General features: G+C 41.9%; 1 protein-coding gene across 1 annotated transcript; it reads left to right on the forward strand.

The window, feature by feature from the left end:
* Positions 1-1,193: 1,193 nt before the first annotated feature.
* Positions 1,194-12,404, forward strand: chic1 (cysteine-rich hydrophobic domain 1). Its single transcript, XM_088597323.1, has 6 exons — positions 1,194-1,355; positions 3,068-3,122; positions 4,614-4,769; positions 5,337-5,393; positions 7,531-7,590; positions 8,439-12,404. The coding sequence occupies exons 1-6, from the start codon at positions 1,213-1,215 to the stop codon at positions 8,487-8,489; spliced, it is 522 nt and encodes a 173-aa protein (XP_088453449.1). The 5' UTR covers positions 1,194-1,212; the 3' UTR covers positions 8,490-12,404.
* Positions 12,405-12,495: the final 91 nt, after the last annotated feature.

A 12,495-nucleotide genomic window follows, 5' to 3' on the forward strand; every position in this document is an offset into this window, starting at 1 on the left:
GGAATGTAAATGCGTTTGTTTGTTTTTTTTTGGCTTACAATATCCTGTTTTCCTCATGAAGCATGTGTTAAACAATTAGTGTTGGTTACATCAAAATATTGAATTGGAAGCCGATAAAGACCACTTTGGTGTAAACGGACTTTGGGTTAACCGATTCTGGGTCGTGGCTGCACTCTTTCAGCTGCGTCTGTGTGCAGCTGCAGTTGCCGCCGTGATGTGGTTCAAAGGTCGCGTTTTTATTGTTGTTCCCAGGATTTATAAAATGTCCTGTCTCTGGGATCATTAACCTTCAACGTGTAAGGTTCTGGTGCTATTTGGTTGTCTTTAATTGAGTTAAAAGAAAGCTTTAGGGTTTAAATAACATGCGTTCATAACAAATAGACATTTTCCTACCCAGTACACCATTCTGAATTTGCCTGAATAGGCATACTGTGTGAAGCTTTGGGTGATTTTCTTTTGTTATATTATTTATATATTATTATATACTGCCCTCTATGAATTGGCTACATTACTCTGCTCTCCTCCCCACTGATAGCTGATGTGTGGGGAGTGTTCTGGCGCACTATGGCTGCCGTCGCATCATCCAGGTGGGGCTGCACACTGGTGGTGGTGGAGGGGATCCCCATTACCTGTAAAGCGCTTTGAGTGGAGTGTCCAGAAAAGCGCTATACAAGTGTAAGCAATTATTATTATTATTATTATTATTTGACGCCCAAGATCCCTTATGTTTGGGTGTGTGTATCGAGGGGTTAAACATGTAAATATGTTCAGAGATGCTAGATGTTAAACCAAATGTGTGTTTCCTAATGATTTCTCCAGATTGGTGTAATTCTGTATGTTTCAGGTCACATCATACAGCAAAGCCGAATCCGTGAAAAAAAAAGTCTGAATTTGTGTGCCTGGCTGTTTTATTGAATAGGGTCACAGTGGGTTGATAAGTTTGTGTTAATCGCAGCAGAATTAGAATTCAGAAACAGATGGGCTGCTATCGACCTGGGCGACTCTGTGCACATAACCTAAACTGCATCACTGGGGGCTACAGACACAGGTCCGGACGCGGTTGGCCCTCCAGACTAAGTGGGCATTTTTACCTGTCAAATAGGTGGGGATCTCGGGGCAGGAGAGCTAGGTACTCACCCCCTGCTGGGCAAGAAGCGCGCACTCGTGTCTATGTAACCGAGTGACGCGCTTCTCGGCGGCGTAGGTGACGTCATGAGCGTCCTACTGCCCAACATGGCGGACTTCGACACCATCTATGAACTGGACGAGGAGGAGGAGCGGGTGGTGAGCGAGGAGCATCTGGCGAGATATTGCCCGGAGCCCGTTATTATGCGCGGGGCTGGGCACATCACCGTGTAAGCAACCGGGGACTGTGACGTTTCTCGGCGGAGTTCGAGGTTATGTCGTTACCCGAGTTCGGTGGCTCTGATTGGTTTTGTGTCGGTCTGTGGGTAGGCCCAGGCTGAAACCGGCCACTTTCCTGTAAGGTGACGCCGGCGACAGGCGGGCCAGGCGTTTTTTAGCAGGGAGGGTGGCTGCACGGCTCCATTGTTGTTTTTAAGCACTGTCGCCTATCCCACAGGGATATATATAAAAGGGTGGATGACGTATTGTGTTCCCCAGTTCCGTGCATTCTGTTTTATTATGCGTGATTTATACCAATTAAGCACGCCGACTTGCAAAAGTAACTTCACCGTTGAAACATTTTTTTTCCACGACAGCATCTAAATATTGAAAGCACTGCATGATTACACAGATATGTCATACGACGTCTTGTGTGCTTGTTTTGTTGTGTGTGTGTACATGGATTATTCACACCGTCTCTTGGTACCGAGCTGCATCGCTGAAGTCCAGTGTTGACCAACGCGTTCAGGTGTCCACGCATTCCACGCGAGAACACTCCGAGCCACACATTTCAGAAGGCACGTGTGCGCTTTTCCGTCCTCTCTCACACGTTTCTCCATCCCGCAGGCGTGAGATGCGGGAAGAAATATCACCCCGGTGTGTTTAGGAAAGGAGAGGGGTTTGTACAGTAGGTCCAGCACCCGGCTCCTTTTCTGTATCGGCAAAGGCAGAAACACAATCCTGGATCCTCTTCAGGCACTTTGTGTTGCAGTGCAGTCTGATGAGTGAACTCGCTCGTATAAGGTGCACAGCCGCTCCTGTGCCTGCCTGCCCTGAGCACGGCCACGGCCGTGTGTTTGCCAGCTCCTTGTTTCAAATTTATATTTAACTTTGCCCTCAGTGGTGTTAAATCCTATTGGCGACGCCATGTGCCACTTCTCTGACTGATCTGCTGTGCTGTGGTGCTCCTGTTGCTTAAAGACCAGGTCTGCAGAGGCTGGTAACTAATCCCATGGTTAATAATCCCTTGCATTAATATAGTGCTTTACTCCTACATGTAAAGGTCTATATTAATGAAAATACTAACCACAGCATTATTTTTATTCACAAACACACCTTACAGTGAACTGAAAACCGGGAACTGCTTTTGCAGAAACCGTGCAGCAGTGTGCTGAGATCCCGACAAGCCTGGAACCCACGGAGGTACTCCACTGCCCACGGCTGTGGAAGCTTGTCAAGTACGAAACACGCAAGCCGAACATAAAAAGTCGCGTGAAGGTGCAGGAAGTCCACGACAGCAGGCCAGCGGTACGGGGGGGAGCCCCCATGCCTGCAGAAGGGGCAGGGCAGGGTGGACTGGGGTTTTAGTCTGGTCCTCGCGGTGCTGTACGTCCAGGTTCTCAGCTGGCACCATCCTGTCTCTTCAAGTCCAGGCATTTAAGCCAAAGGACAATTTCTAGAAATACATGGACTTAATATGGTAGAGTACACTGAGGCCTTGGAGAACAGAAGTGCAGCTTGTATGCTGTTCCATTTTCTTACGTTGTCACTGTAATTGTGGTTTTGGTTTCTGGGCCTTTCCTCATTAACAACTCGTTTACGGCATTTTCAGGACTTTGTTTTTGTCTGCAAAGTACTGTGGATAAAAGCTTTGTCTTGTTTTTGTGACTAAAAAGTCATATTCTCTAACGGTTATTTTTTTTTTATCCTTTCCCATTTAAAGGTTTGGCTTGAGCAACAAATTTGATACCGAATTTCCTTCAGTTCTTACCGGAAAGGTAATTTTTACGTTACTTTACTGTGGAAGTGGAAAGTTATGAATGTTCAAGGCTAAAGGTTATGCAGCAGCAAACAAAAAAATATATGAATGAAAAGATTTATAAGGCTCTTGACCTTTCTGCAGCTTTGAATATTATATAATTATTTTTCCCAGTGCTTTCACCTTTACAGAACGAAGAAAGAAACTAATGCAGTCATAATTTTACAGCTGCTATATCTTATGTCCTTCGTATCATATGCCATACAGGACATTTTTTTTCCTAATTTTTAAAGAATGAGTGAAGCTATAAGGTTTAAAAGTATAGACTTAGTTCCATCATTGCCGTGAAATTTGGAAACGGCATTTTCATATTTCAGTATTTACCATCTTAGAATTAAACTGCAGCTTCCAAGTGTTATGTGCAAGTGTTTCTTGGGCTGATTATTTCAAGCACACCACAGCAGGAAACAGAAAATGGGCCCAGTCGCAAATGGCATGCTGTCTGTGGTGTTTCTGTTACTTTGGCAGGGCCAGGACAGACATTTCCAGAGACTGGAGTGCGTTTTAAGCTGAGCTCTGTCAATGAGTAAGCCATCTCTTGGCAATGTCAGTGAAAAACCGGGGCGCAGGGGAGTGCAGCTCCAGGTGACAAAATAACAACGGAAAGACCGGACCATGCAGGAGAAAAGAAAGCTTCCTGGCCCCAGACCCTGAACACAAAAAGCCCACAGGGGGATGGCTGTGCACGGGGAAGTGCAGGGCAATAAAGGGAACCTCCAGTATTGTGACCCAGGGTGACACGTGATGGACGAGGTCACGATTATGATGATTGAAGGGTGCAGATCAGGCCTGCTGGGCTTTATACTTAGTGTTTCGCTGTTTGCAAAGAGACCTTTGCATCCTGTCATAAAAGATTACGACCCCTGTTTTATAGCATACATACCCAGAAAGGAATGGGCACCCATTCATGTTGTGTGGACTGTCCAGCCGCGGGGCTGTATGCTTATCTCTCCTGTTTGTCCCCCTGTGGCCTGAAGAGACAAAAGCTGGGCAAGTGGGTCACAAACATACAATTTGGAGATTTCATCAGATCTCAGAAGAGCATCTGCAACCATGTACCTTTTTTTTTAGTTACCTTTGATCTACCAGACATCAGATCAGAGAAGAAGACGGTGCATCTTGAGTACAATTTGGCTTATTTTGCATCGAGGTGAATCGTGAGGCAAGGGGCAGCATTTTTTTACACCCCCTGCACATATGGTTTTATTTTGCTGTTGTTGCCGTTGCCCGTGTGTTATCATATTATTGCAAAGGTGCTCTTGTGTTCAGATGTCCAGTGACACAGTGAAGGATACTGTAGAAAAACAAAACAAGGTGTTTTTGCCCTCCAGTGTTTCAACCCCTCCAGTATCAAAAATAACTATTGCTATGTGTGCATTTCGTTGAAACAAAGAAATCCCACTTTTTCCTAATTTTCTTATTGTTCTTCCAATCCTACCTTCTGCTGCAGGTTGCTCCTGAAGAATTCAAGACAAGCGTGGGGCGCGTGAATGCGTGCTTGAAGAAAAACTTGCCTGTAAATGTAAAGTGGTTGTTCTGTGGTTGTCTTTGCTGCTGTTGCACATTGGGCTGCAGTTTGTGGCCGGTTATTTGTCTTAACAAAAGAGTAAGTATCCGCGTGACTCTCCTGTATGTCTGGCGTCTGTTTGTATCTTGTGTGCTCCTTCCGTGCAGTCTGGCTTCACATTCAGAATAGCTCCGTGCTCGGTGAGATGAAAACATCTGTGTGTCATTAGTGGTGGAACACATAATCACTGATTCACAGCTCCGATGTTGTGTGTAAGCATGTGCATGTAAAACACAACGATTGTGTTTGGTTTGGAAGAAGGTAAAGGGGGAAAAACAAGCCTGTAAAATAGCTGGCTGCTTCAAAAACTGTTTCTTGATCCCCTGCATCCTGTTTTTGTGATGTTTTTTAAAATTCTTAAGAATTGAAGACCAATGTCTTTATATTAAGGTGAGACTATTGAGTTTCTTGCTGATGCTTGTTGTGCCGGGATCAGCTGGGTCCGTCCTCCTGGCAGATAGAAGACCGGTTCTGCTTCAGCAAGACTGTGCGTTGCAGACTGTGTCTAGGTGGAAGGCTGTCACTGTTGTGTTTTTATCACACTTACACAGAGTTGAGTCATAGCCTCCCAGAAATATTAAACAAAATGTTCTCTTTTTTTTCTAGACAAGAAGATCAATTCAGAAATTATTAGAATGGGAAAATAACAGATTGTATCATAAGGTGGGTATACAGAAATAATCTAACATACACATGTAGTTCTGTGAACAGTGATGAAAGAGCACAGGTTTATTTCCATCAGGATAATCCAACCCGGTACCTGGAGAGTTGAAGTCCAGTTAGTCTTATGGGGCTTCAGCGTGTTGTGACTTCTGTTACAAATGATTTTTAAATTAATTTAACAGGTCACCTATTTAACAGATCAGGGTTAAATCATTCCAGGCCTTTGGAAGTAGATGATTTAGTGCTTCATTGTTAGAATTTTCTCAACCTCCCAACCTTTTCCGTCTCACAGCACACTTACATAAATCTAAAAATCCCCCCTGCCAGCGCTCACAAACACACACACTGTGTACACACCGACACATTATAATTGACATTGTAAACAAAACTTAATACTACTGGTTTAAGTGGTGTCTTAAAAGTAATGTAATATGTATGGTTTACATGGTGACTTGATAGATTATTTTAAAAAGGATTGTGATCTGTAACAAGTGTTCTGCAGAACTGTAGTTTGATCCTATGTTTTTAAGATGTACAAAGTGATAAATTCTAACGTTGTTTACCACTAATTGTAAGCCAAGCGCTTACTCACTGCAGATTGATGGTTCTGACTAAAAGAACCACAGAGCTGTTGTTATCAGCTTAACATTGGTAGTGTTCCCAATTATATTTTTAAGAAGATACTGGGATCTTCGAGAAGGTGCCTCATCCGCAATGAATAAATACCCAGATTTTCTGCACAATAAAACATTTCTTTGTGTACATCGAAAATATCTGACATCCCAGGTAGGGGAGGTGACATCATTGCTGAAGCTCTTAAAGTGTGTTAAAACAAGATTAGCGTGAAACTTCACAGGTTTTGCAATATATGTAGACATATGTTGAGCATAGCTGTAGCCTCTCTTTAAATCACCCAGCTTTAGTTATTTTCCCTGGAGGCTGATCTGTTGATAGTCTACAGAAGCTAAACCATCGAGGGAGGGGTCAGCAGTTCAGCTCACATACACAGAAAAACTGCTGTATTTCGTCTCGAGACGTGATTGATAGCTCGCAGCAAAGTTTGACCAAAACAGGGAAACCCAGTCGACCTGCAAAGACAAGGTTCTGTGTTAAAACAGTGCGAATGCAGAAGGTGTAGAAGTATTGCACACAGCAGAAGCACTAAAGATAAACAGAATTCCAGGGCCCGATGCTATTTGACCAGATTGTACTAAAGGAAACAAAAGAGGTTTTTAATAGACTGTTAACAGCACTCCTCCAGCAATCACTGAAGACAGGGGAAATACCTATTGACTGGAAAATTGCTAATGTAACACCAATCCATAAAAAGCAACACAGCTAAACTAAGTAATTATAGGTCAATGGGTCTTATTTTCATTAAGGTTAGGTAAGGTTATGGACACAATAATTAGAATCAAACTAAAGGATAACATGTTTGGCAATAGGTTTCTAAGGGTTACTTGTCATGGATGTAGACAAGGCGTGTGTGTCTTGCGCTATGTGTTTTTGGTCTTTGAATCGGTAATGGTTTCCTCATAATAAAAATATTACATTTTGTACATCAGGCTATTGCTTGTCTTTGGATTAAGTACTGGTTATTATGTAAAAATAGAGTAGAGGGTATTGAAAGCTCCTAAATTGCTGAACACCGTACTGCTGTTCTAGTCGGTAGATGGGAGACCGCATCGTTTAGAAGCTTGTGTACCAATGTGGACGCTGTTTTCCAGAATTGATATTGCTACTCGAGATTTGATCCAAGGCAAAGTGAACAGATACTTTTCCCTGGCCTCAAGGAAAGTCCTGCACTGACAAGCTAGAGATTAGCTCTGAGCAGAGACGACCACTAGGGAACAGATTGACAGAGTCAACCAAGAGGACTTTTCCAGAACCCCCAGTGAAAGGGTTGAGCTGGCCAGGGCTAAGGTACATGACCGGTGGAATATCTCACACCATTTCTAGGTACAGTTATCAGGCAGGTTTAGCATTGCTCGGATCTTTGCATCTATTAATCTCCTGATTTTAGATTAATGAATTATTTTTATCTCTTGAGAAATTAAAATTTTCAGATTTTTTCATTTTCACGTAATAACAGTGGGTGGATCAGTACATATAAGTTGTTTTCTATTCTTTCTTCCAGCTTGGTCTTCACTGGAAGTTAAGTAAAAGGAAATGTGAAAGCAGTAACATGATGGAATATGTGAGTTCCTCATTGATTTTTTTTCTTGCTTTTATTTTTTCGTATGTTATTTGCCAGGTTGATTTAAATATTAAAAACATTCTGGCTATCTACCAGTGAGAAGCCCTGTAATAGGAAATGACAAATTCTACTTCTCGTGTTTTAAAGAAACAATTACTTCCATTATTTGATCTATCTGTGTATCTAATCACATCTTAAAGCCTTTATCTTTATCTTGAAGGAGTCAGTGGCATTCTCTTTAGCACAATTGGTACAGTAAAAATCAGTGATCAGTGGGAAACCATAAAGACTTCAAAAGCAGCACTAATTTACAAGGATAACCACAGAAGGGCAACTTGCCTGACAGTCAGTGAAAACAGATCATAATCACTCTTCAAAGTCTACCAGCAAGGACTTCCAGCCGTATAGTTGTAAATGGTATTACAACAGCAACTGCATCTCTGTATGATGGGGCAGTTTATTCTAATTTCTAAAATGTTATCAAACCTACAGTTTCAGTTTGGTGTAACTGCACATGCGATTATATAACGCTGTGCTTTATTTTCAGCAGCTCCTTAGAAAACTCACCATTTTGAACACTTGCTTAATTAGTTCCACTTACAGGAAAAAAAAGTTTATTACTGAATGCAAATTAAAAATCTATGTTGCTTTTGTTGGGCAAACTGTTTTTCTAGCATGGTCAGTTGTAGGAAAATCGCCCATAATGTTTACTCAGAACTAACAGATTTGTTTCTTTTAATACCACAGGAAAAAAAAAGTTGTATGTCTCTCTGAAAATTAAAAGAAACTTGCTTGAGCCATGTATTGATTTAATTCTCAATCAAACTTTCATTTTTTTTTCCCCACAGGTTATTCTTATAGAATTCCTACCCAAGTATCCTATATTTCGGCCGGACTGAAGAGATTCCCAGGACATCCTGCTGCGTGATTTTTCATTCCTATCCTTAGTGCCTTGTAGATGTGTTGGACAGACAGTCTATGCTGCTGTGTTGTAATAACCTAGTACCTTGTACAGCAGAAACGCGACACTGTCACTTCAGCTTTAGAGCAGATTTTGCACACTTTCTTGCATAAAGTGATGCTCCCTTCGTTGCACTTGAGACTTATAGTTGTAAACGACAAGAAAGGTAATTGCCATCGAGAACCTTAACACTGGTGCTGTTTTAAATGTGCGCAAAAAATCCTGCAGGCAGTTCTGTTGAAAATAACCTACTCAAAGATAGGGTGCAGACACAAGCACGCTTATACATTATATATTGCTTATACCTCACAATCCATACCTCTTGTGTTTGCGGAATTAAATGAGGTTTCGTAAGGGGACTGGCATAGCTCATTTCCCGTGTCACCTGTCCCCTTATGTTCCTGTATATAATACACGCTTTTGTGTATATTGTGTCACCTGCAAAGTGACACGTCGGACTGCTGTAACCTCATACAGTTAAACCTGGCAGAGCTGATTTCTCGTAGCGCAAGGGGTTCCACCTGGTAGACAAACGTCTTACACGGATTGCGTGGACAGGGGGTTGGCCGCTGAGCTCAGACCAAAGTTTTACCTTCGACTCGACAGCTGAAGGGATTGCCGCTGTGCTCAGTTCGGCAATCTGAATTCCAGCGTGGTGGTGGCCCCTGGCATTCCTGTTCGGCGAGGTACTTATTCCGGTGAGCCGGACTCCTTTTTGATTTTTCTGGCACTTATCGGATACGGGGGGACGTGGCTTCCCAGCCGAACAGCTGATACCGTCCTGTGCTCCCCGGATGGGTTTCCTGTAACTCTGGTTTGCCACAGACATGCACACCTATCCACGCCCCCATGGCCAGAGGAAGAATCCCACGCTTGGGCGTGGGAATTCACTTACCACGCTGTAGTAATGTGGGTTTTTTTTGGCCATGAGGTTCATTCTTGCAGAAGTATCATCCATGCAAATGTTCAGACGGCCATAACACCAGAGCATTGGGGCGTGCCGGTTTCCAATCCGTGAGGTTTAATCGGTTCGTCCCAGAGTCGCCGGACGCGCCGGGTTCGCCACTCGAGCATCATGGGGGCATGGCGGCACGTGGGCAGACCCCTCTGCCGACCGACCAAGGGGCGGTTTTCTCATTTCGGCCGACTCGACGATCCGCCTCCATAAACCCAGCTGGTGTGGCGCCACGGCCGAAGAGCTCAAACCTGGTGGTTTAAATGTGAAACCTTTTCTTCTTTTTGTGTTCTTGAAGAGTGTTTTGTGTGTTTTGCAAATAAAGCTTAGAGGAACACCATCGCTAATTTCTAAGCAAATTGGAGCAAATTAATCCACAGATCAATTGGACGCTCATACTACAAGAAATTATCACCTTAAAAAGTTTGAGTTCATGTCAAATGCAGTGCAGGAGCATATTTAAGGCAGCATCACTTTTTTCTGCACTTTGGAAATTACCTTATATTGACAGGTCAAGAAACAAGCCTGTAAATAGTGCTTTAGCACATAATGTACAGTGTGGTATGCCATTGTTTACAGAATGTAATATACTTTGTTTTGCCAAGAAATTAATGTACTGTAGATTTATGAAGAGATTTCTAAGTATCTTTGCTATTTATATGGACCCATTTATCTAGCAAGCCATATTAGTTATGTACATAAACGCTAGACAAAAGACTGAAAACTTGCACTTCAGTAGCAGTTCTCCAGCTGGGGGAGAAGTATGGACTGTCTTCAGTTCACATGAACACTTCCTTGTCACAGAGTCAAGTCACTCCATGGGTGTGCTTTGTAACAGTACTGATGGTGTAAAGTCAAATGGGGATTTGCCAACTAGGGATTTTTTTTATTATTTTTTTACATCGTTGAATTTGTACTTTCAAGTACCACATTTTCTTTCTATTGATAATAAATATGCTTTAGTTATCCATGCTGTTCATGGACTTTTGTATTAATGGATTAGTCGGTTGATTGATTAATACAAAATTGCTCTTGGCTTCTAAAGTCATTCACTCTTCACATATCTTCTCATCTTGTGCTGTAGACACAGGCTCCAAGTTTTACCTATATTTTCCTTCTTCCTCGGTACCCTCAAGTACTTCACTGGTGTGGTGTACACTGCACATTTTCTTTCGTTAGCTAAACAAAATGACTTTTAAGGTCCGATGGAAAGGTCAGACATTGTGTACAGTGTCTTGTTTATTTCCAAATACAAGACAAGGAAGAAGGACTACCAGCACGCTTTAGGCTGGTGCTAGAGGCCAAGGGAAAAAGATAAATCATGGGACTGCTTGGCTAATTGTAATAAAGGAATGAAACATCATCCCAGGCGATGAGAGGGATTCAGTAAAACAGAGCTCTCTTCAGTGTCATTCCTACTCGAGACAGTACTATTTTTTTAAACATGACTTGATTCCTAAGGATCACTGAAACAGTTTATTCAGTGGTTTCTACTTCTGTTTTCATTGGTCCACGGTGAAACTGGATTAAATTATTTTAATGTGTGTGTTTTGTGTTTCCTATAGCTAAGAATCGGGGGTTCGTGGTGAATTTCTACTTTCAGAACGTGAAGCAAATTGATTTTGCATTAATGATCTATCGGATGTTTCACTCCATGTTATTTGCATGTTTTCTCCTTATGATTCAAAACGATTTTATTCTGGCAGCGGATCTTCCTTGCCCCTGTAGTGTGTGGGAACTGTGTGAGTACAGGCTATTTGTGAATAACGCTGACTGTGAATTAATTCACTTGTAGCCGTTAGAGGAAGTGTATTTCCTTAGTTCCGTTAATAGTGCAATGCATAAGACGTTTCTAATTCATGCAAAAATATTTCTTCAATTCTGACGCTTTTTAAAATGTGCTAAATCAAATAGTCAAATAAAGAACATAAGAGTCAGTAAAAACAAGGGGTGGGAGTATCTGGCAAATGTCGCTCATTTTATTTAACTACTGTACCTGTTGGTGAAAATGGGCATTGCGATGCTTGTTGACATTGTGGTTTAGATTTAGGTTATTTTCATCGGCCAAGTAAGTGAATAATGTTAATTTACAGCATTTTGTTACACAACGGGTTGGGTTCTGACAGGGGTAACAAGCTGGTAACAAGGTTTCAGTAAATAATTCCACATTTAACTTGGCGATATGAACTGTTTTAGTGAGAGGAATAGTGCACACTGTAGCATGACAGCTGTGAATCTTGACTGCTTTTCTTTGCTAGTGCTGTGTTCCACCTTGATTCTGCATGCACACGAATTAGTTGCCAATATGTTAGCTTTTATGTAAAGAGTATAAAATGAATAGATTCAATTTTTGTTGTAAAAATGTATTTTTATAACTTTTTTAAATATTCTTTTTCAAATACATTTGTTTAAAGTTCTGTTTGCAGCCTGTTTTTATGTACAGTCATTGGGTTTGTTATTTGAGGAGCAGTCTTATGAAAAATGAAGCTTGGAGAAAGAACATTTGCAAACTTTTTTTTTGAGAATTTACAGCATTTTCCCCTTATTTGTGCACGGTGACTTTTTAGTACAATCGGAAAACAACAGGATCTTTGGGACAGAAAGATGTTTTGCTCACTTGTGGTTTTCTTGAACCCTGGACGACCGAAGGACCTTAAAGTCATTGGACCTGATTGAATTTGGATTCCAGAAATGAAGAGCACATTTCATACTGCACATTTCCCAACAGCTGTTCTTTAAACCGAACTGGAGCGACGATCAGCACCGGCAAATGTGCAAATTGTACCAGAATGATGTATCTGTGGGAATTTGTTAAAGACCTCTGTCATGCTTGTCAGCGAAATAGAAGCCGATAACCTCAGGATTTCAAAGCTGAAAATAAAAACTACAGATCTCAAAGAGCGTGTCTGTGTGTTCCGTCAGGATCGGTGTGAGGTGTTCGTGTTTTGCTCTGCGTTGAAGACTGAAAGAGTTTCTTCTGTTGTGGAAA

Source organism: Lepisosteus platostomus, chromosome 10 (assembly GCF_059453375.1).
Source record: "Lepisosteus platostomus isolate fLepPlt1 chromosome 10, fLepPlt1.hap1, whole genome shotgun sequence".
Lineage (NCBI taxonomy): Eukaryota > Metazoa > Chordata > Actinopteri > Semionotiformes > Lepisosteidae > Lepisosteus > Lepisosteus platostomus.